Source organism: Macaca fascicularis, chromosome 17 (genome assembly GCF_037993035.2).
Source record: "Macaca fascicularis isolate 582-1 chromosome 17, T2T-MFA8v1.1".
Lineage (NCBI taxonomy): Eukaryota > Metazoa > Chordata > Mammalia > Primates > Cercopithecidae > Macaca > Macaca fascicularis.
The window spans coordinates 7,996,638-8,021,384 of NC_088391.1; the positions used below are offsets into that span (position 1 = coordinate 7,996,638).

Genomic DNA, 24,747 nt, shown 5'->3' on the forward strand with positions numbered 1-24,747 from the left:
TCCTCACAAAACATTCCAATTAACATAGAGGGAATGTAGGAAAAAGAGAAGCACCATTAGGCAAATACCACTATAATAGTCGTAGGCAAGATCCACCAATGGGTGCTAAAATCAGTAGGTAAAAATTAAAGAAGGAACAGGATATTTGCATCCCCTCCAAGACACTTATTAATTACAAGTGAAGAAAATAGTAACTTTGCAGTGGGGACACCTGGCATGCACCATCTAAATCTAATGATCAAGGTTCACATCTCATAATGACACCAAATGACTTCCTGTCACTCTGAATATGATGCACTGGGAAGGACACACTCCTCGGAAATTCTTGCCAGAAATCCATAATCTTGCTCTTGTTGCCCAGGCTGGAGTGCAATGGCATGATCTTGGCTCACTGCAACCTCCGCCTCCTGGGTTCAAGCAATTCTCCTGCCTCAGCCTCTTGAGTAGCTGGGATTACAGGCATGTGCCACCACACCCAGCTTATTTTATATTTTTAGTAGAGACGGAGTTTCTCCATGTTGGGCAGGCTGGTCTCGAACTCCTGACCTCAGGTGATCTGCCTGCCTAGGCCTCCCAAAGTGCTGGGATTACAGGCGTGAGCCACTGCACCCAGCCCCCATAAAAAGTTTTTAAAAATTAAAGCTGGGTGCAATCCTGATAGACAAATCTGCGGGCTTCAGAGGAAAGAGAACAGCATGATAAATGCACAGTACAGAGGTGGTGGGCTCCACCGCTGGCAGTCCAGAAATAGCTTGAGCCAGGCTGGCCAGGAGCTAAGGGATGTTCTTGAAGGCCAGGCCAGGTTCTTCACCACCTGGCAGAGTTGTGTCCCATGGTGCCATGAAGGCACTGGAATTTAAGAGACTGTGATATCTAAAACTCACAATGTTAAAAAAAACAAACAAACACAACTTTGGTAATAACAGTGAAGTTCAGTCTGTTGATCTTCTTATAACAAGTATAGCTAATTAATGAGAACATGAAATCGTTAACACAGTTGTTGTCTGAGTACATAAGTAAAACAGCTGCACAAGCTGTGAAAAGTCCAGAGAAAGCACGTAAAATGATCTATCGCACAAAGTCCACCATTCTTCCCAAATCCTCGTTGCAGAAAACCAACCAACAAACGAACAAATCAACAACTCATTCTCTAGAAGTACAGGGTGGGACACGGCAAATAAAGAAAATGAGCTGGCTTGTGCAGGCCACCTGCCTGAAATATGAGGTCATGATTGTCAAACACATTTGGTCAACTCCAGTGACTTCAGTTCTTCATAAACAGAAAACCCATCGTTAAACCATAGTGGAGACTTTTGGTGTTTATTGTTTTTGTTTTTATGATGTTTTGTTTTGTTTAGACTGTGCCGCAATGGCACAAGATTTGTTCAGGAGGAATGTGACATTAAATGCAGCTTTGACTTCCTGGAGGAAGGGAGGTATAAAGGAACCGATTTGGTAAGGAGAGATAATTTTAGAGTTAGGGTGGCTTGCCTGCCTATGCTCTCTAATCACTGACAGGAAAAAAACAACAGTACATCTCGCTCAGCTGCTGTGAATACTTGGTGCCTTAGTACAGTCATTTCTTAAAAGCAAATTTCAAGAATATGGAATAGTTGGTGATATGGTTTGGATGTGTGTCCCCTCCAAAGCTCATGTTGAAATGCGATTCCCAGCCGGGTGCAGCGGCTCATGCCTGTAATCCCAGCACTTTGGGAGGCCGAGGTGGGCAGATCACCTGAGGTCAGGAGTTCGAGACCTGTCTGGCTAACATGGCAAAACCCCGTCTCTACCAAAAAAAAAAATATATATATATATATTTATATAGATGTAAATATATATATTTTTATAGATGTAAATATATAAATATATATTATATAAATATATAATATATACATATATAAATATATATATTTACATCTATATAAATACACACACACACACACACACACACACACACACACAAAAATTAGGTGGGTTGGCACACGCCTGTAGTCCCAGCTACTTGGGAGGCTGAATCAGGAGAATCACTTGAACCTGGAAGGCGGAGGTTGTAGTGAGCCGAGACGGCGCCACTGCACTCCAGCCTTGGTGACAGTGTGAGACTCTGTCACAAAAAAAAAAAAAAAAAAAAAAACAAGAAATGTGATTCCCAGTGTCGGAGATGGAACCTGGTAGGAAGTATTGGATCATCAGGGTGGATACCTCATGAATGGCTTGGTGATCAGTGAGTTCTCAGTTCATGCAAGATCTGGTTGTTTAAAAGTGTCTGGGACCTCCCCTCTCTCTCGCTCCTACTCCCGCCATGTGATATGCCTGCTCTCCCTTTGTCTTCTACCACGAAAGGAAGCTTCTTGAGGCCTAATCAGAAGCTGAGCAGATGCTGCTGCCATGCTTGTACAGCCTGTGGAACCATGAGCCAGTTAAACCTCTTTTCTTTACAAATCACCCAATCTCAGGTCTTTCTCCATAGCAACACAAAAATGGACTAACAGTTGGTCTAAGCTGGCTTCAAGCAGTCATAAAAAGGGGTGATCAGAACTATCATCCCAAATAGAGACTGTAAATGATAGAAACATTCTTTTTTTCTTTTTCTTTTAGTTTCATGACGAATACAAAGACCAAAAAAAAATTGTATTGTAAACAATTAAGTAGATTGTGGGAACTGTGTAACCATCTTACTCTGGTTCCAGGGTATACTCTGGTAATAGAGCTAAAGATGTAGATCACACTGTGATCAACGCCATCACAGAGGCATTGACAAGTTTTATCTACTAAAGAGTGCTTGGTGGTTATTCAAAACATCCCTGGACTGGAGGATTTTCAGAAAAATGCCTCATCTGAGAAGTGTGAACTATGGAAGAAATGAAAACTTTTTTTTTTAAGCCACTGAAACTCTTACAATCTACTTCACATTGAAGTGGGGAAGTATCTAAAAGAAGCAAGTTCAATGAGATGAAAGTACACCATAAAGACTATTCATCTTTGCAGCAATTAGGATTTGTATGGTTATTTGTTTAATGTGGTTTAAGAACTTCTGGGTCTTAGTTTGAGACCAACCTGGGCAACATAGTGAGATCCTTTATTTATTTATTTATTTATTTATTTATTTATTTAGAGACAGAGTCTCTCTCTGTTGCCCAGGCTGGAATGCAGATCTCTGCTTACTGCAACCTCTACCTCCCAAGTTCAAGCGATTCTCCTGCCTCAGCCTCCTGAGTAGCTGGGATTACAGGATTACAGACATGTGCCACAACACCCGGCTAATTTTTATATTTTTAGTAGAAATGGGATTTCATTATGTTGGCCAGGCTGGTCTCGAACTCCTGACTTCAGGTGATCCACCCACTTCAGCCTCCCAAAGTGCTGGGATTATAGGCATGAGCCACTATGCTTGGCCGTGATGCTGTCTTTAAAAAAGAAATAATAATAATAATAATAATAAAAGAACTACTAGGTCTTAATACAATCCTGAATATTGCATAAGAATATATAGTATATCTAAATATATCTATGATATATGTATCTATGATATATATATGTGTATATATATATATCTGATATATATCAGCCAGTAGCAGTGGCTCACACCTGTAATCCCAACACTTTGGGAGGCCAAAGCAGGCAGATCACTTGAGGTCAAGAGTTCAAGACCAGCCTGGCCAACATGGTGAAACCCCGTCTCTACTAAAAATACAAAAAATTAGCTGGGTGTGGTGGCAGGTGCCTGTAATCCCAGCTACTCGAGAGGCTGAGGCAGGAGAATCACTTGAACCCAGGAGGCAGAGGCTGCAGTGAGCTGAGATCGTACCATGGCATTCCAGCCTGGGTGACAGAGTAAGACTCCATTTCAAAAAAAAAAAAAAAAAATATATATATATATATATATGATTTATTATTATTAACCAATCATCATTAATTTAAGGTTTTGTTTTTATACAAAAACACTTAAATGTGTGCAGCTATTTTCTTATATCAAAAAGACACTAAAAGTTTAAAACATCATAGCAAATATTAAAATTATTTTGTCCACATTGAAATATTGTGTATGCAAAATGCCTTAATTATTAACCAGCTAACGTGTTATGATGCCAACACCTATTGAAAAATTAAAACCAACCACGCTTCTGGCATGAAAAAATCATGTATTTCTTTATATTCATGTACAATGTTGTTACTGAAACTTGCTTCACACTGTTTTTAAAACTTCAGAATATCTCTAATGTATCTGATTTACGGAGCGGGGAGAGTCAGGCCATTATGTCATGTATTTCTGTGTTATACCTATATAAAAGAAAAAAGGGTGACTATACATTTGTATGAACCCTCAACTGGAAATGTCTGCAGAGCTTACCAATTTATGGGCACTTTTTGTTGTTTATAGATTTCTACTTTTTTTTCTTTTCCTTTTTTTTTTTTTGAGATGGAAGTGTCACTCTGTTGCCCAGGCTGGAGTGCAGTGGCACAATCTTGGCTCACTGCAACCTCCGCCTCCCTGGCTCAGATGATCCTCCGGCCTCAGCCTCACAAGTAGCTGGGACCACAGGCACGCGCCACCATGGCTGGTTAATTTTGTTGTTGTTGTATTTTTGACAGAAACGGGTTTCACCATGTTCCTCAGGGTAGTCTCAAACTCCTGAGCTCAAGCAATCCACCCACCTTGGCCTCCCAAAGTGCTGGGATTACTGGTGTGAGCCACTGTACCTGGCTGATTTCTACTATTTTCAGTTCTCCATCACTTAAGCTTCCCTTGAGTAAATTTACTAAATATATGTTTTTAAAATAGAAGGGTGGGAATAGCACAAGAGAGAGGAGTAATGAAAAACAAGATGAATAGCGTAAAAGAGAGGAGTAATGAAAAACAAAGTCGGAACTTGAAGGAGCCAGTGCCAGATTACTGAGCAACCTTGGTATCATTCTAAGTAATGGGAAATCATGGAGGGTTCAGAGCCAGGCAGTGAAGGATGTGCCTGCTTCAGGGAGGCCAGCCCAGCAGCTAGCTCTGAAATGAACTGTAGCAGGAAGACGCCACTTAGGATATCACTATGATTATGAGGGAGTTAACGAGAGCTTGAATTAGGGAAGTGGCAGTGAGACTAGAGAATATGAGATGATTATATGAGAACTCCTACAGGGAATCGACAACACTTGGTAACTGACCAAATGTGAAAGTAATAGAAAGAAAGATGATGCTGAGCTTTCAAGCCTGGGAACTAGGCACGGTTATAAACAGAAATCAATTAATACAAGAATAAGAGCAGGCTTGGGAAAATAGAAATGAAATAAAATAAATGATATAGGTGGATTTTGATGTGCAAATGGAAAATCTACCTATATACTGGGGGCATCTGGAAGTGAGGGATTCAGGCTTGGGAGAAAAGCCTGGATTCTCTTTAAGGAGAGAAGGAAATACAGTCGGCCCTCTGTAACCATGGTTTCCACATCCGTGGATACAACCAACCAGATTGAAAATATTCCGAAAAAAATGGGGTTGCATCTGTACTGAACACGTACCGACTTTGTTCCCTCGTCATTATTTCCTAAACAATAGGGTATAACAACTATTCACATAGTTGTTTAGGTATTATAAAGCATTTGCATCATATTAGGTATTATAAGTAATCTAGAGATAATTTAAAGGTATACAGGAGGGTCAGGCATAGTGGCTCAGGACTGTAATCCCAGCACTTTGGGATGCTTAGGTGGGAGGATCAGTTGAGCCCAGGAGTTCAAGATCAGCCTGGGCAAAAGAGTGGGACCCCATCTTTGCAAAAAATAAAAAAAATTAGCCAGGTGTGGTGGCATGTGCCTTTAGTCCCAGCTACTTGGGAGGTTGAAGTGGGAGGACTGCTTGAGCCTGGGAGGGTGAGGCTGCAGTGAGCTGTGATCATGGCACTATACTCCAGCATGGTCAACAAAATGAGACTGTCTCAAAAATATATAGAATCTGCATAGGTTACATGCAAATACCAAGTCATTTTACATCAGGGACTTGAATATCCATGGATTTTGGTATTAGTGAGAGTCTTGGAACCAATCCCCACTGTATACTGAGGGACGACTCTACTCGTTATTTCATGCTAGTTATCAATCAGTGTCCTTCCTAAATCCTCATATGAAGAATATGGTTCTTGAAGGAATGGAGTGCCAGGGAGCTACGAGTATAGATGCTCTGTTGGTACCAGATGTGAGAACATAATATACTTAAATACATAAAGAGAAGCCCATTTAGCCATGGTAGCCTTCAATAACTTACAGATTATGGTCTCTAGAGAAAAACAGCTAAAGGTATAATTTTAACGTTACTTTACCATGGGATATGATGATGACTTCCCCACTGATGAATCATTGTTCTTATGATTGATTAAAACACACTTGATCACAGGCAGATCTTGATTTGTAATAGTCCCAAATATCATTGCAGAAAAAACAACTGTAAAACAAAATAAAAATGATAATGTTGATACATGCACACCTTAAAAACAAAACATGTATTTATCTTGCAACCAAACAACAAAACAAAGTGTAATCAGGGGAAATTGGCCACTAGGAAAGTATGTAGGAAATTCGATTTTATGCAAGTTTAGTCTGCTTTAAATCAGGAGCAGAGGTACTTAGAGCAGGGCTGTCCAATAAAGCAGTCTGCAGGGATGGACATGTTCTATGCCTGTGCTGTCTAATACGGTAGCCACTCACTAACTACCTGTGGCTCTTAAGCTTTTGAAATGAGGCTAGTTTGACTGAGGAAATGATTATTTGTATACATGATTTGTGTGCGTGTGTGTGTGTGTGTGCGTGTGCACCTTTTGTTGTATGTAGATTTTTTTTTTTTTTTTTTGAGATGGATTTTTTTTTTTTGAGAGGATTACAGGCCTGAGCCACCACGCCCAGCCTGATACTCTTTTTTTCTTTTTTTGAGATCGAGTCTTGCTTTGTCGCCCAGGCTGGAGTGCAGTGGCGCCATCTCAGCTCACTGCAAGCTTCGCCTCCCGGATTCACACCATTCTCCTGCCTCAGCTTCCCGAGTAGCTGGGACCACAGGCGCCCGTCACCACGCCCAGCCAATGTTTTGTATTTTTTTTTAGTAAAGACAGGGTTTCACCATGTTGGCCAGGATGGTCTCTATCTCTTGACCTCGTGATCCGCCCGCCTTGGCCTCCCAAAGCACTGGGATTACAGGCGTGAGCCACCGCGCCCGGCCTATTCTTTTTTGCTTTATGGATGCTTATAGAATCTTTTCTTCGAAACCACAGCACTAAAATTTTCAAAATTATGTGCCTTCTTGAGAGTCTATTTTCATCCATTGTGCTGGGTACACAGTGGGCCTTTTCAATCTAGAAATTCATATCCCTCTGTTTGGCATTTTCTTGAATTATTTCTTTTGATTCCTTCTCTCCTCTTCACTTTCTGTTTGCCCATGATGTAGATATCTTCCCCAAATGACTGACAATCTTCAACAGTCTGTTCACATATAAGAATGAAGTGCGGAGTGTCTGTCCTAAGCTCTATGGTGTGGCCCGTAGCCCAATCTCTGTAGGTGTATCTTTAGGTCTTTTCTCACAGGTTGGTCCTATTCCCCAGAGACGATTCTCTCTCTTGCCTGCTGCCTGTGTCCTGTGAGCTGGTCTCGGCAAGTTACACTATTGCGGGGTCCTGCAATGAAAAGCAGGCTGCTTCTCAGCTTTCTCAACCCACAGCTATAATTCAGCTTTCATCATCCGCTTCTTCTTTTTAATTTTTTTTTTTTTAAGAGACAGGATCTTGCTATGTTGCACACACTGACTTCAAACTCCTGGACTCAAGTGATCCTCCTGCCTTGGCCTCCCAAGTTGTTGGTTGATAGTGTGAGCCACTGCACCCAGCTTTATCTGCTTTAAAGCTCTCAAAGTTTTACTTTCTCCTTCTCCATCCTCTTTGTCTTTTATTTATTTATCATTTTTGGACTTTTTTTTTTTTTTTTTTTTAGACAGAGTCTCGCTCTGTTGCCCAGGCCGTAGTGCAGTGGCGAGACCTCAGCTCACTGCAAGCTCCACCTCCCGGGTTCACACCATTCTCCTGCCTCAGCCTCTCAAGTAGCTGGGACTACAGGTGTCCGCCACCGCACTCAGCTAATTTTTTTTTTGTATTTTTAGTAGAGATGGGGTTTCATCCTGGTCTCAATCTCCTGACCTCGTGATCCGCCCACCTTGACCTCTCAAAGTGCTGGGATTACAGGTGTTAGCCACCATGCCCGGTCTCCTCTTTGTCTTTATATGTTTATATCTTTGTTTCTTTGGGGGTATTAGGTATAATTGGCAATAAAAATTGCAGTGTACATCATATGTTCACAGTGTACATCATGTAATTTTGATATATATATCAAAATATATGTGTATTTATATATAATGTGTGTGTATGTATATGTGTATATTAATATATACACATATATATGGGCTTCTCTTTATGTATTTAAGTATATATACACATATAAGTATATATACATATACATACACACATTGTGAAATGAACACCCCAATCAAGCTAACTAACCTATCCGTCAGCTCGTATACTTACCTTTATCTTTTTCTTTTTTTGTGATGAAAACATTTAAGATCTACTCTCTGTCTTTTTTTTTTAAATTGAGACAGAGTCTTTATCTGTTGCCGAGGCTGGAGTGCAGTGGTGCGATCACAGCTGACTGCAACCTCTGCCTCCAGGGTTCAAGTGATTCTCCTGCCTCAGCCTCCCAAATAGCTGGGATTACCGGTGTGCGCCATCGTGCCCAGCTACTTTTTGTGTTTTTAGTAGAGACTGCGTTCACCATGTTGCCCAGGCTAGTCTCAAGCTCCTGGCCTCAAGTGATTCAGCTGCCTTGGCCTCCCAAAGTGCTGGGATTACAGGCGTGAACCACTGCACCTGGCCAAGATCTATTCTCTTAACAAACATGCTTATCTCTTTAAAAGCATTTTTTGGCTGGGCATGGTGGCTCATGTCTGTAATCCCAGCACTTTGGGAGGCTGAGGTGGATGGATTGCTTGAGGCCAGGAGTTTGAGACCAGCCTGGGCAACCCAGTAAAATCATGTCTCTAAAAAATTTTTTTAATTAACTGGGCATAGTGGTGTGTGCCTATAGTCCCAGCCCAGCTACTCAAAAGGCTGAGGTGGGAGAGGATCGCTCAGGCATGGAATGTGGAGGCTGCAGTGAGATGTGATTGCACCATTGCACTTCAGCCCCTGGGTGACAGAGTGAGACATCATCTCTAGAAAAAAAAAAGCATTTTTTACTGTCACTTGAGTGGTCCATAGATAGCGACAGGAGGTAATATATGTGTTCAGCCATCTTTGTAACCTTATAATCTGAGACAGTCTCAGAAAGTAAGAACTTTTCCTGCTCCACTTTGTAATGTTTTCTCCCTAGTCTTAAAAAAAATAATAATTTTAAAATATTTTATAAGTATAATTAACTTACAATAAATTGTACACATTAAAAGTATACAATTTACTAAATTCATACATATCTACAAAACCAACACCACAATCAAAATAGTGAATTTAAGGCTGGGCATAGTGCTCACACCTGTAATCCCAGCACTTTGGGAGGCCAAGGTGGGAGGATCACTTGAGACCAGGACTTAGAGACCAAGCTGAGAGACAGAGTGAAACCCCATCTCTACAAAAATTGTGGTGGCACGAGCCTGTAGTCTCAGCTACTTGGGAGGCTGAAGTGGGAGGATAGATTGAGGCCAGGAGTTTGAAGCTGCAGTGAGCTATGATCAAGCCTCTGCACTCCAGCCTGGACAAAAGAGACAGACCCTGCCTCTAAACCCAAGAAAAAATATTTTTTTAAAGATAGTAAAGTGACCTATCACTCCCGAAAGTTCCCTTATGAAGCTTTGATATCATGCCCTCCTACCAACCCCATCCCCCACACCCAAGCCACCTCTGATCTATTTTCTGTCACTACAGTTTGAATTTTCTAAAATTTCACACAAATGGAATCACAGTATGAACTGTTTTTTTATAGGGTGGGTGGTCGGGCTTCTTTCACTCTGCATTTTTTTGATATTTGTCCATACTGTAGTAGATATCAGTAGTTCATTCCTTTTAATTACCGAGTAGTCATTTGTTATATAGATATATAACACAATTTGTTTTCATCTATTCATCTGTGGACACACATTTGGGCTGTTTCCACTTTTGCTCTTACTAATAAAGCTGCTATTTATATAAAAGTCTTAATATGGATATACACTTTCATTTCTCTTGGCTAAATACTAAGGAATTGAAGGCCTAGGTTATAGGGTCAGTGTATTTGTAACTTTTTTTTTTTTTTTTTTTTTTTTTTTTGAGACAGAGTCTTGCTCTGTCGCCCAGGCTGGAGTGCAGTGGCCGGATCTCAGCTCACTGCAAGCTTCGCCTCCCGGGTTCACGCCATTCTCCTGCCTCAGCCTCCCGAGTACCTGGGACTACAGGCGCCGCCACCTCGCCCAGCTAGTTTTTTGTATTTTTTTAGTAGAGACGGGGTTTCACCGTGTTAGCCAGGATGGTCTCAATCTCCTGACCTCGTGATCCGCCCGTCTCGGCCTCCCAAAGTGCTGGGATTACAGGCTTGAGCCACCGCGCCCTGCCTGTATTTGTAACTTTTTAAGAAAGTGTCCAGTTGTTTTCCAAAGAGGTTAGAGCTTTATGTTCCCACTCGCAGTGTACGGAATTCCAGTTGCATCACATCCTTGCTAACATTTGGTATGATGAGACTTTAAAATTTTGGCCTTTCTAATAAGTGCGTTGTATCTCATTGTGTTTTTATTTATTTTTATTTTTTATTTTTTGAGACAGGGTCTCACTCTGTCACTCAGGTTGGAGTAGAGTGGCGTGATCACAGCTGTCTGCAGCTTTGACCTCCTGGGCTCAAGCCATCCTCCCACCTTAGCTTCCCGAGTAGCTGGGACAACCAGTGTGCACCACCATACCTGGCTAATTTTTGTATTTTTGTAATTTTTGTATTTTTTGCCCAGGCTGGTCTCAAACTCCGAGGCTTGAGTCATCTGCCCGCCTTGGGCTCCTCAAGTGCTGGGATTACGGGTGTGGGCCACTGCGCCCAGCCCTCATTGTGGTTTTAATTTGCATTTTCCTCCTGACTAATGAACACTGAACATCCATTTAGATGATGCTATTACATTCCATAACTTCTTTGGTGGTGTGTCTGTTCACATCTTTTGCCCACACCTAATCTTTTTTTAAAGGGATTGCTCATTTTAAAAATTATTGAGTATTTTATAATTGACAAAAATATATACTCACAGAGTATAATGTGATGTTTTAATATATGTATACATTGTGGAATGATTACATCAAACTAATTAACATATACATCATTGTGGTTTTGATTTGTATTTCCCTGACGATTAGTGATGTTGAACATTTTTTCATATATTTGTTGGCCATTTGTAAACAACAAGGTATGTATATTCCAAAGCAGTTAGAAGAGAGGACTTGAAATGTTCTCAACACATAGAAATGATAAATATTCAAAGTGATGATTACCTCAAATACTCTTGAGTTGGTCATTACACATTCTATGGATGTCACAAAATATCATATGTACCCCATAAATATGTAAAATATTACATATCAATAAAAAATAGATGCATCACAAGGCCATGTGGGCATGGTGGCTCACACCTGTAATCCCAGCACTTTGGGAGGCTGAGGTGGGTGGATCACTTGAGGTCAGGAGTTCAAGACCAGCCTGGCCAACATGGTGAAACCCTGTCTCTACTAAAAATACAAAAATTAGCTGGGTGAAGTGGCGCATGCCTGTAGTCCCAGCTACTCAGGAGGCTGAGGCAGAAGAATTCCTTCAACCCGGGAGGTGGAGGTTGCAGTGACCCGAGATTGCGCCATTGCACTCCAGCCTGGGCCACAGAGCAAGGTTCTGTCTTTTTTTTTTTTTTTTTTTTTAAAAAAGGATGCATCATTTCATGTACTTATTTTTTCATGTTGAGATATCTAAAATCTACTCTCTTACCAATTTTTTTTTTGAGACAGAGTCTGACTCTGTCACCTAAGCTGGAGTACAGTGGCACCATCTCAGCTCACTGCAAACTCCACCTCCCAGATTCCAGTGATCCTCCTGCCTCAGCCTCCCAAGTAGCTGTGATTACAGGCATGCACCACCACACCTGGCTAATTTTTTGTATTTTTAGTAGAAGTGAGGTTTCACCATGTTGGCTAGGCTAGTCTTGAACTCCTGACCTCAAGTGATCTGCCTGCCTCGGCTTCCTGAAGTGCTGGGATTATAGGCGTGAGCCACTGCACCTGGCCTTTCTTAGCAATTTTCTCATATACAATGCTCATATTTTTAAAATATGAGCACTTTGACATTTATTTATTCATTCATCCATGCAATTAACAAATATTAAGTACCTACAATGGCCCCAAAAAGATAAAACATATTGCAAAGTATAATCAAATGCTGATGTTTATTTTATTTCATTTTACACAATACGCTTGTAGTAGCCTTCTCCAGAGGGACAAAACCAATAGGATATATATTTATATATGAAAGGGAATTTTTGAGAGAGAATTGGCTCACGTGATTACAAAGGCAAAGTTCCAGGACAAGCTGTCTGCAAGTCAGAAAATGAGAAAAGCCAATAACGTGTCTCAGTCCAACTCCAAAAGCCTCAAAACCAAGGAAGCCAACAATGCAACCCCCAGTCTGAGGCCAAAGGCCTGAGAGCCTGCGGCAGGCTCTCAGGTGCAAGGCAGGTGGTGCAAGTGTCAGAGTCCAAGAGCCAAAGAACCTGGAGTCTGATGTCCAAAGGCAAGAGGAGAAAAGCTGTCCTGCTCCAGAAGGGAGGGAGAAGGCAGTGTTTGTAGCATGAGTGAGGACTGTAATCTCAGTACTTTGGGAGGCCAAGGTGGGAGGATTGCTTGAGCCTGGGAATTCAAGACCAGCCTGGGCAACACAGTGAAACTCTGTCTCTACAAAAAATACACAATTAGCCAGGTGTGGTAGCATGTATCTGTAGTCCCAGCTATGCAGGAGGCTGAGGCAGGAGGATCACCTCAACCCAGGGAGGTCAAGGCTGCAGTGAGCTGTGATCATGCCACTGCACTTCAGCTTGGATGACAGAGTGAGACCCTGTCTCTGGGTGACAGAGAGAGGACGGAAGGAGGGAAGGAAGGAAGGAAGGGAGGGAGGGAGGGAGGGAGGGAGGGGAGGGAGGGAGGGAGGGAGGGGAGGTAGGGAGGGGAGGAAGAAAGGAAGGAAAAGAGAGAAAGAGAGAGAGAGAAGGAAGGAAGAAGGGTGGAAAGAAAGAGAAAGAAAAGAAAGAAAGAAAAAGAAAGAAAGAGGAAGGAAAGGAAGGGAAGGGAGAAGAAGGAGGAGGAAGGAAGGGAGGGAAAGAAAAAGGAAAGAAAGAAAGAAAAAGGAAGGGAAGGGAGAAGAAGGAGGAGGAAGGAAGGGAGGGAAAGAAAGAGAAAAGAAAGAAAGAAAGAAAGAAAAAGAAAGAAAGAAAGAAAAAGAAAGAAAGAAAGAAAGAAAGAAAGAAAGAAAGAAAGAAAGAAAGAAAGAAAGAAAGAAAAGAAAAGAAAAGAAAAGAAAAGAGGTTTATTTGGCTCACAGTTACGTAGTGTGTGTGAGAAGCATGATGCTAGCATCTGCTTCTGGTGAGGAACTCAGGAAGCTTCATATATTAGTCCGTTTTCACGCTGCTGATAAAAATATACCCAAGACTGGGAAGAAAAAGCAGTTTAATTGGATTTACAGCTCCACTTGGCTGGGGAGGCCTCAGAATCCTGGCAGGAGGCGAAAGGCACTTCTTACATGGTGGCTACAAGAGAAAAATGAGGAAGCAGCAAAAGCGGAATCCCCTGATAAACCCATCAGATCTCATGGAGGAGATCTCCACCAACTGCAATTTCCACCTCCTGGGTTCAAGCAATTCTGGTGCCTCAGGAGATTTATTCCCATCAAATCTCATGAGACTTATTCACTATCACAAGAATAGCATGGGAAAGTCCGGCACCTATGATTCAATTACCTCCCCCTGGGTCCTTCCCACGGGTCCTTCCCACAATACGTGGGAATTCTGGGAGATGCAATTCAGGTTGAGATTTGGGTGGGGACACAGTCAAACCATATAATTTTGCCCCTGGTCCCTCCAAATCTCATGTCCTGAGTAGCTGGGATGACTCTTGGGCTCAAATGATCATCCCACATCAGCCTCCCAACTAGTAAGGACTACAGACATAGGCCACCACATCTCGCTGATTTTTTTTTATTTTTTGGGAGACGAGGTCTTGCTATGTTACCCAGGCTGGTCTCAAACTCCTGACCTCAAGTGATCTTGCCACCTCAGCCTCCAAAAATGCTGGGATTACAGGCGCAAGCTACTGTACTGGCCTCTCTCTGTTATTAATTTTAATGGATTAATTTTTTATTTTTTTACAAAAATGTCCTGCAGTATTAATTTTGTTGTTTTTTGTTTTGAGTTTCACTCGTCACCCAGGGTGGACTGCAGTGTGATCATGGTGCACTGCAGCCTTAACTTCCCTGGGCTCAGGTGATCCTCCTACTTCAGCCTCCTGTGTAGCTGGGAGTACAGGCAAATGCCACCAACCTGGCTAATTATTTTTTCTATTTTTTGTAGAGATGGGGTTTTGCCATGTTGCCCAGGCTGAAATTTTAATTTAATGCCATTGTAGTCAGAAGATATACTTTGAATCTTTTAATGTATGTCTTGTATGTCTTGAATCTTTTAAAATTTACCGACACTTGTTTCATGCTTCAGAATATGCTCTACCTTGGTAAGTGTGCACTTGAAAAGATGTGCAAGCCAGAGCGGTGGCTCACGCCTGTGACACCTCACTTTGGGAGGCCGAGGCGGGCTGATCATCTGAGATCAGGAGTTCGAGACCAGCCTGGCCAACATGGTGAAACCCTGTTTCTACTAAAAATACATAAATTAGCTGGGTGTGGTGGCACACGCCTATAGTCCCAGCTACTCGGGAGGCTGAGGCAGAAGAATCGCTTGAGCCCAGGAGGCAGAAGTTGTAGTGAGCCAAGATTGTGCCACTGCACTCCAGCCTGGGCAACAGAGCGAGACTCCATCTCAAAAAAAAGAAAAGAAAAAAGATGTGTATTTGACTATTGTGATTATTGTTAGGTGGAATGTTCCACAAACGTGATGTGGTCAAGTTGCTTGTTCAAGTCTTCTATCTCCTATTTATTTATTTGTCCTTGTTCAATCAATTATTGAAGGAGAAGGAGTGTCGTACACTTTGAATATAATTGTGTATTTGTTTATTTCTCCTTGCAGTTCAATCAGATTTTGACCCATGTATTTTCAAGTTCTGTTATTAGGTGCATACGTTTAGGATTTTTATGCCCTTTTGATGAATCAAGCCTTATAGCATTATGAAATGGCTCTCTTTGTTCCTAGCAATATTCTTTTCTCTGAAATGTACTTTGCCTAATATTATTACCTCTCTGGCTCTCTTTTGATTAGTGCTAAAATGGGATTTTTTTCCCCCATCCATTCACTTTTAACCTATTTGTGTCTTCATATTCAGGACTAGGGCTGGGCATGGTGGCTCACACCTGTAAACCCAGCACCTTGGGAGGCCAATGTGGGCAGATCACTTGAGCCCAGGAGTTTGAGACCAGTCTAGGTAACATAGCAAGACCCTTTCTTTAAATAAAAAATTACATTATAAAAACATATCCAGGACTGGTTTCATTTATGATGCATAGAGCTGGGTCTTACTTTTCTTTAGCCAAATCTGAAACTTCTGCCTTTTAATCATGATATTTAGATCATTTTAATTTACAGAAAGTATTCACATGATTAGATTTAAATCCACTATATTGTTCTTTGTTTTCCATTTGTCCCATCTGTTTTTTATTCCCTTCTTCTCTTTTTTCTGCCTCCTTGGGGAATAACTGAGCTTTTTAAAAAATGATTCCACTTTATTTCCTTTTGTGGATTATTAGCTATAATGCTTTATTTTGTTTTGGTAGTCGGTTTAAGGTTCATAGTATTACATGTTTACCATAACACAGCCTACCTTTAAGTGATGTTATATGACTTTATATCTAATACTAGAACCTTACGCTGGCATATTTCCATTTCATTTCTTTCAGGCTTTGAGGTATTGCTGACATACACTATACTTCTACATAACTTATAAACCCCACAAGATATTATTATTATTATTGCTTTAAACAGTCAATTGTCTTTTAAAGAGATTTAAACAATAAGAAAAAAAGGCTATACTTACTCAATAGTTTCCATTCCCACTATTTTTTATTCCTTTGTGTAAATCCAGATTTTTATTTTGTATTATTTTCCATCTGTCTGAAGAACGTGTGTGTGTGTGTGCTTGAAATGGAGTTTGCTCTGTCACTCACACTAGAGTGTAGTGGTGAAATCTCTGCTCACTTCGACCTACGTCTCCCAGGTTCAAGCAATAGTCCTGCCTCAGCCTCCCGAGTAGCTGGGATTACAAGCTTGCACGATCAAACCCAGCTAATTTTTGTATTTTTAGTAGAGATGGAGTTCCACCATGCTGGCCAGGCTGGTCTTGAACTCCTGACATCAAGGGATTCGCCCACCTTGGCCTCCCAAAGTGCTAGGATTGCAGGCATGAACTACCATGCCCAGCTGTCTGAAGAACTTTCTTTAACAGTTCCTATTAGGCCAGGCATGGTGGCTCACGCCTGTAATCCCAGCACTTTGGGAGGCCGAGGCAGGTGGATCACAAGGTCAGGAGATTGAGACCATCCTGGCTAACACTGTGAAACCCTGTCTCTACTAAAAATACGAAAAATTAGCTGGGCATGGTGTTGGGCACCTGTAGTTTGGCAGGAGAATGGTGAGAAACCGGGGGGCGGAGCTTGCAGTGAGCCAAGATTGTGCCATTGCACTCCAACCTGGGCGACAGAGCAAGACTCTGTCTCAAAAAAATAAAAAATAAAAAAAAAGTTCCTATTATGCCAGTCTGGAGTGATTGTTTCTTTCAGTTTTTGTACATCTGAAAGACTATTTGTTTCTCTTCATTTTTGAAAGATGGTTTTTTGTGTTTTTTTTTTTTTGGATATAGAACCACACATGTATATTATTAGTTTTGCTCTGTTGTCCAGGTTGAAGTGCAGTAGCATGATCATAGCTCACTGCAGCCTTGAACTCCTGGGCTCTAACAATCCTTCCACCTCAGCCTCTGAAGTAGCTTTGACAACAAGGCCATACCATCATGCCTGGCTAATTCTTTTATTTTTTGTAGAGACAGTGGATTGCTATGTTGCCCAGGCTGGTCTTGAACTCCTGGCTTCAAGCAATCCTCCTGCCTCAGCCTCCCAAAGCATCCTTCAGTTCTTTAAAGATGTTGCAATGTTTTTTCACTGTCTTTTGACTTACATAGTTCATGACAAGAAGTCTGCCAAATGAATGTATCTTTTTTCTCTGGATGCTTTTAAGATTTTCTCTTAGTCTCTGGCTTTAACCAATTTGATGATAATGAGCCTTTTGTAGTTTTCATGAGTCATGTGCTTGAGTTTCACTGGGCTTCCTGAACCCATAGGTATATCATTTTTATCTGGTTTGAGAATTTTCCTCCATTATTTTTGAAATGTCTTTACTGTCATCTTCCTTCCCCCATTCTCTCCTTTAGGAACTCTAATTACACGTATATCTGACCACCTAAAGTTCTGTACCTCCCTAATTCTCTGTTCATGTTATTTGGTCTTTTTTGCTCTGTTCATTTTAGATATTTTCTGTTGCTATGCCTCCAAGTCCACTCTTCTTTTCTCCTACAATGTTTAATCTGTCACTAATCCTCTCCAGTGTAACTGAGTTTTCATCCTTAGACGTTCAATTTGGGTAATTTGTTATATTTACTATGTCTCTTCTTAACATGTACAATCTTTCCTCATTCAGAAATATATGTAATATTGTTATAATAACCGTTTTAATTTTCTTGCCCACTAATTCCACATTTGATGTCATTTCTGGGTCCCTTTTGGGTGACTGATTTTTCTCCTTAAGTTAAAATTTTCTTGTTCTTTGTTTGTCTAGTAAATTTATAACTGGGTGTCAGACATTGTGAATTTTACCTGGTGCCAGATGTTTTTGTCTTCTGTTAAATATTCTTGAACTTTTTTCTGGGATGCAATTAAATTTATGGTGAGCACTCTGTTCTTTCATGTCTTGCATTTAAGCTGGGTTAGGTGGGATCAGAGCAGTGCTCAGTCTAGAGTTAATGTTTTTCCACTTGTGGACTTCACCAAAACGAAAAACGTTTGCTCCTCAGAAAACATTCTTTTATTTATTTATTTATTTTTTTGAGACAGAGTCTCACTCAGTTGCCCACGTTGGAGTGCAGTGGCACAATCTCAGCTCACTGCAACCTCCGCCTCCCAGGTTCAGGCAATTCTCACGCCTCAGCCTCCCAAGTAGCTGGAATTACAGGTACACACCACCATGCCTGGCTAATTTTCATATTTTTAGTAGAGACAGGGTTTTGCCATGTTGGCCAGGCTGGTGTTGAACTCCTGACCTCAGGTAATCCATCTGCCTCAGCCTCCCAAAGTGCTGGGATTACAGGTGTGAGCCATCAGAAAGCCTTTTTTTTTTTTTTTTGAGACAGTCTAACACTGTCACCTGGGCTGGCATACAATGGTGTGGTCTTGGCTCACTGCAACCTCCACCTCCCGAATTCAAGCGATTCGCCTGCCTCAGCCTCCCGAATAGCTGGGATTACAGGCACCCGCCACCACACCCAGCTAATTTTTTGTATTTTAGTAGAGACGGAGTTTCACTATGTTGGCCAGGCTGGTCTCAAACTCCTGACCTGGTGATCCGCCTGCCTTGGCCTCCCAAAGTGCTGGGATTACAGGTATGAGCCAGCGTTCCCAGCCCAGAAAACATTCTTAAAAAATGAAAAGACGCCGGGCGCGGTGGCTCAAGCCTGTAATCCCAGCACTTTGGGAGGCCGAGACGGGCGGATCACGAGGTCAGGAGTTCGAGACCATCCTGGCTAACACGGTGAAACCCCGTCTCTACTAAAAAATACAAAAAAGTAGCCGGGCGAGGTGGCGGGCGCCTGTAGTCCCGGCTACTCGGGAGGCTGAGGCAGGAGAATGGCGTAAAAACCCGGGAGGCAGAGCTTGCAGTGAGCTGAGATCCGGCCACTGCACTCCAGCCTGGGCAACACAGCGAGACTCCGACTCAAAAAAAAAAAAAAAAAAAAAATGAAAAGACAAGCCACAGACTGGAGAAAATATTTTGATGATACACATGTGAAAAAGGACTTGTATCCATAATACACAAAGAACCCTTAAAACCCAATAATAATAAAACAAACACTCCAATTTTTAAAATGGGCAAAAGATTTTGGGAGACACTTCACCAAACAAAACATAGGATGACAATTAAACACATGAAAAGATGCTTAACATCATTAGTCATTAGGGAAATGCAAATTTAAGCCACAGTAACACATTGCTACACCGCTATTAGAATGGTTAAAAACCCAAACCAAAAAACTGACAATACCACATGCTGACGATGACCTTGAGCAAATGCAATTCTCACACATTGTTGGGGTAAATGACAAATGGTACAATCACTTTGAAAAACAGTTTGGCAGTTTCTCATGAAGTTAAACATTCACTTAGCATCCAGTGCAGCCATACAATACCACTCTGAGGTATTTACCCAAAAGAAATGAAAACCTATGCTTACCAAAAACACCTGTATTCAAATATTTATAGCTGTTTTATTCATCATTGCCAAAAACTGGAAGCAAACAAATGACTAGTCGCTGGTTAATGAATAACAAACTGAGGCCTATCCATACAATAGGATACTACTCAGCACCAGAAAGAAAAAATAACTGATATACGTAACACTCATCTGATCAGATAAATCTGATAATTCTGCTATGTGAAATAAACACACTCAAAGGCCACATATCATAAGATTCCACTTACATGACATTCTACAAAGGGGAAAATGATGAAAACAGGAAAGAGAATACTGGTTGTGGGGGGCTTGCTGTAGGGATCAGGGTTGACAACAAAAGAGCATGAGGAATTTTTTTTTTTTTTTTTTTTTTTTGAGATAGAGTCTTGCTGTGTCACCCAGGCTGGAGTACAGGGGCGTGATCTCCGCTCATTGCAACCTCTGCCTCCAGCGTTCAAGCAATTCTCCTGCCTCAGCCTCCCGAGTAACTGGGATTAAAGGCGACTGCCACCATGCCCGGCTAAGTTTTGTATTTTTTTTTTTTTTTTTAGTAGAGATGAGGTTTCACCACATTGGCCAGGCTGGTCTCAAACTCCTGACTTCAAATAATCTGCCCACCTCAGCCTCCCAAAATGCTGGGATTACAGACTTGAGCCACTGCACCCTGCCCTGAGGAAACTTTTTTTTTTTTTTTTTTTTTAGATGGAGTCTCTCTGTGTCACCCAGGCTGAAGTGCGGTGGCACAATCTCAGCTCACTGCAACCTCCGCCTCCCAGATTCAAATGATTCTCTTGCCTTAGCCTCCCAAGTAGCTGGGATTACAGGCGCACACCACCATGCCCAGCTAATTTTTTGTATTTTTAGTAGAGACAGGGTTTCACCATGATGGCCAAGCTGGTCTTGAACTCCTGACCTTGTGATCCGCCTGCCTCAGCCTCCCAAAGTGTTGGGATTACAGGCGTGAGCCGCTGCACACTGCCATGACAGAACTTTTAAGGGGAATGGAAATGTCTATGTCTTGATAGTGGTGGCAGTTCCATGACTATATTTGTTTCTGAAACTCATAGAACTGCATATTAAAGAGGATGAAATTTACTGTATGAAAATTGTACCTCAATAAACCTGACTTTTTAAAAAGCTGGCCAGGCGCAGTGGCTCACACTTGTAATCCCAGCACTTTGGGAGGCCGAGGCAGGAGGATCACTTGAGCTCAGGAGTTCGAGACCAGACTGGCTAACATGGCCAAGCCCCACCTCTACCAAAAATACAAAAATTAGCCTGGTGTGGTGGTGCACACCTGTGGTCTCAATTACTCAGGAGGCTGAGGTGGGAGGATCACTGAAGTCCAGGAAGTGGAGCCTGCAGTGAGCCAAGATCATGCCACTGCACTCCAGCCTGGGTGACAGAGTGAGACCTGTTCCCCCACCCACTCTCCTCAAAAAAAAAAAAAAAAAAAAAAAAAAAAGCCAAAGGAAATTTGCCACCATCAATATTAAGGTTCTTTCCAAAAATTCATTCTAAAACCGTAATGGAAATTCCCAGAATCCAGTTCCAAACACATTCTGAGCAGTCAGAACAACTCTGGAATTGAAACAGAGCTCTCAGAGTGGTACACTTTGAACGGACAGTACTGGGATGGGGGTGGGGGTAAGTAAAAAACAAAAAGTTGACAATAATCTAAAACTTCAAAGAGTTGTGGATTTTCACATTATGAAACAAACCAGAGAATGTCAAGACATTTCAATTTCAAGCTGTCTTCTGTGGGGCAAAGAGTTGGAGACCAATGTTCCAAGTCCCTCTTCGGAAAGTTACCAGCTTTGAAAACTGAATTTGAGCAACTCATTTATCCTCTTTGGGCCCCATTTTCTTCCTGTGGTAAATGAGGGCAGTAGAATGGGTAACTCTAAGGTTTCATTCTCTGAATTCATTCATTCAATGTTCTTTCTCTATAAATTCTTGTAATTTTAACTACTGTCTATCTGCTCGTGAGGCTGGGTGCAGCGGCTAACGCCTGTAATCTCAACACTTTGGGAAGCCAAGGTGGGAGGATCGCTTGAGCTCAGGTGTTCAAGACCAGCCTGGGAAACACAGCAAGACCTCATCTCTATAAAAATAAAAAATAGGCCGGGCGTGGTAACTCACGCCTGTAATCCTAGCACTTTGGGAGGCTGAGGCAGGTGGATTGCTTGATGTCAGGAGTTCAAAACCAGCCTGGCCAACATGGTGAAATTCTGTCTTTACCAAAAATACAAAAATTAGCCAGGAGTGGTGGAGCACGCCTGTGGTCCCAGCTACTCGGGAGGCTGAGGCAGGAGAATCACTTGAACCCGGGAGGCAGAGGTTGCAGTGAGCCGAGATCGCACCGTTGCACTCCAACCTGGGCAACAGAGCAAGACTGCATCTCAAAAAATAAAAATAAAATAAAAAAATATATATCTGCTCACAAGTTTCTAATTTATACCTTCTGTGTCTTTAACTATGTATCTGGGTAGCCCCCACCAAGGAACCTTAAACTCAAAGGGAAATTTAACTCACCTTTCTCCTCCCTAAGCCCCACCTCTTCCTACCTCCCTCTCTCCTCTGTCTCCCCCCATCCTCCTCAGTAGTAAAACCTCCAGTGTCACAGAATCCAGAAACCCAGAAGCCATTTTTGACTCCTTCCTCTCCCTCATTTCCCATTACCCAGGCAATTGCCAACCCTTACATTTTGACTTTTATTTTTAGATAGGGTCTCGCTCTACCACCCAGGCTGGAGTGCAGTGGCAGGATCATAGCTAACTGTAGCCTCAACCTCCTGGGCTCAAGCGCTCCTCCTGCCTCAGTCTCCAGAGTGGCTGAGCTTGCAGGTGCACATCACCATGCTCAGCTAACATTTTGACTACTTGATAATTCTCAAAGCAATTCTCAGCTCCACATCTCTATCCCCATTGCCCTAATTCAAGCCCTCGTTGTCATCTCTGGCCTGGACTACTGCCAACAACTTCCCTGCCATAGTCCTGTTGGCCCCATATTCATCCTCCACACAGACACCAGAATTGTCTTTCTAAAATACAAATCAGAGCATGTCACACTCTGCTTAAAGCCCTCCAGAACCAACAGCAGTGATTCCTCTTTCTTGAGTCACAGACTCCTTTGAAAATCTGAAGGTAGCAATTAACTCACTCTCCAAAAAAAAAAAAAAAAAAAAAAGCATACTCACACACATACACACACAGAGGGAAGATATAACAAACCCCCTAAAATCCATCTGGAGACTACTTTTTTTTTTTTTTTTTGAGACAGGGTCTCACTCTGTCACCCAGGCTAGAGTGCAGTGGTGTGATCTCAGCTCGCTACAACCTCCACATCCCAGACTCAACCAATTCTCTCGCCTCAGCCTCCCTAGTAGCTGGACTACAGACACGTGTCAGCACATCTGGCTAACTTTTTTCATATTTTTTGGTAGAAATGGGGTTTTGCCATGTTGCCCAGGCTGGGCTCAAACTCCTGGGCTCAAGTGATCCACTCACCTTGGCTTCCCAAAGTGCGGGGATTACAGGTGTGAGCCACCACACCTGGCCTCTTTTTTTTTTTTTTTAAATTAGAGATGGGATCTTGCTATGTTGGCCAGGCTGGCCTTGAACTCTTGGGCTCAAGCGAGCCTTCCATGTAGCTGGGACTATAGGCATGGACCACCACGTCAGACCAACCATCCAGAGACTCTTGGTCTACATGGTAAAGTCCAACCACTTAACACATCACCAAAGTATCCCTTACACAGCACACGTTATGCTCAGGCAACCCTAAATTTTCTTTTTTTAAAGCTATTCATTAGAAATCTTTAAATAATTTGCTGAATTACAACTTTATAAACGATAGTTACTCTAATCCTGGTGACCTTATACATTGTGTCACAACAACTCGGAATGAAATTATAGTTTACCATCTGTGACATATTTGTTACTTTTGTACCTTTTTCTTTGCTGTCCTATTTACCTGGAACATCCTCACCCTCTTCTTTCTCTGACAAGTCTTACTTCTCTTCAGTATGACTCTGGCATCACCTTCTCTTGGAAGCTTTGCTTTACTTTCTCAGTCTGGGTTAGAGGTTCAGCCACGGTGCATATTTCTAAAACTCCACTGCAAATTTCTTTCTATATGTCTGACCTGCTGCCACGGACATCCCGAACATTATACTTTGAGGGCAGGAAACAGTACTGTGTAGCATTTAACACAGGTCCTAGACATAGACAGAGCTCAAAAACATCTGTGGAAGGAGGAAGGGTGGGAAAGAGGGAGGGAATTAAAAAAGAAGGGAGGGAGGGAGAGAAGGAGGCAAATCTTGTGACTCCAAATCCTAATTTCTTCAGACTTCATATATTTCTTTCTGCAAAACACGTGCCTAACAAAGAGTGCAGCTGTGCTTTACAAGTATTATCTGATGAAGGAGTAAGATACTGCTTATCTCCTTTTTACAAATGAGGAACTTAAGTGCAGAGACATTCCCTGCCACAGAAAACAGCACGTTTCCTAAATGTGTTGTTAGTCCTAATATATCTACGGGCATTACGTCCAAGAACATAATGTCAAACATTAGGAAAAGCATAAATCAAATAACAAAATATTTGAAGACTGAATTCAGTGACTATCTTATACACTAAAGCCTGCTTTAGCATAGACTGTAAATAATTCTATGAAAGATTCTTGGCTACCAATTGACCTTATAATGCCAGCAGAAAAAATATATATATTTTTACTGTTTAACCCAAAAAAAAACATGGTTCCTCTTTTAGGATCTTATGCAATTTCTGTGGCCACAAAAGAACACTGTGTGCACTTTATATATTTTTTCCTTTCTTTTTTCTTTTTTTTAGAGATAGCATCTTGCTCTGCCACCCAGGTTAGAGTACAGTGGCATGGTCATAGCTCACTGCAGCCTCAAATTCCTGGGCTCAAGCTATCCTCTTGTCTCAGCCTCCTGAGTAGCTGAGGCTACAAGCATGTGCCTCTACGCTCAGTTAATTTTTTAATTTTTTTGTAGAGA

General features: G+C 41.8%; 1 protein-coding gene across 8 annotated transcripts in view; it reads right to left on the minus strand.

Annotated features, from left to right (window-relative positions):
* Window positions 1–24,747, minus strand: part of FLT3 (fms related receptor tyrosine kinase 3) — a 94,775-nt gene that overhangs the window by 63,968 nt on the left and 6,060 nt on the right. For 6 of the 8 annotated variants that reach the window (XM_074021782.1, XM_074021781.1, XM_074021783.1 and 3 more), the window contains exon 2: window positions 6,309–6,430. The exons of the other annotated variants lie outside the window; for them this stretch is intronic. Coding sequence is in view for 3 of the 6 variants with exons in the window: in XM_045376840.2 (XP_045232775.2) it covers window positions 6,309–6,430 (122 nt within the window). In the remaining 3 variants the exon portion in view is untranslated. The remainder of the gene's footprint in view (window positions 1–6,308; window positions 6,431–24,747) is intronic. 8 annotated transcript variants of the gene reach the window in all.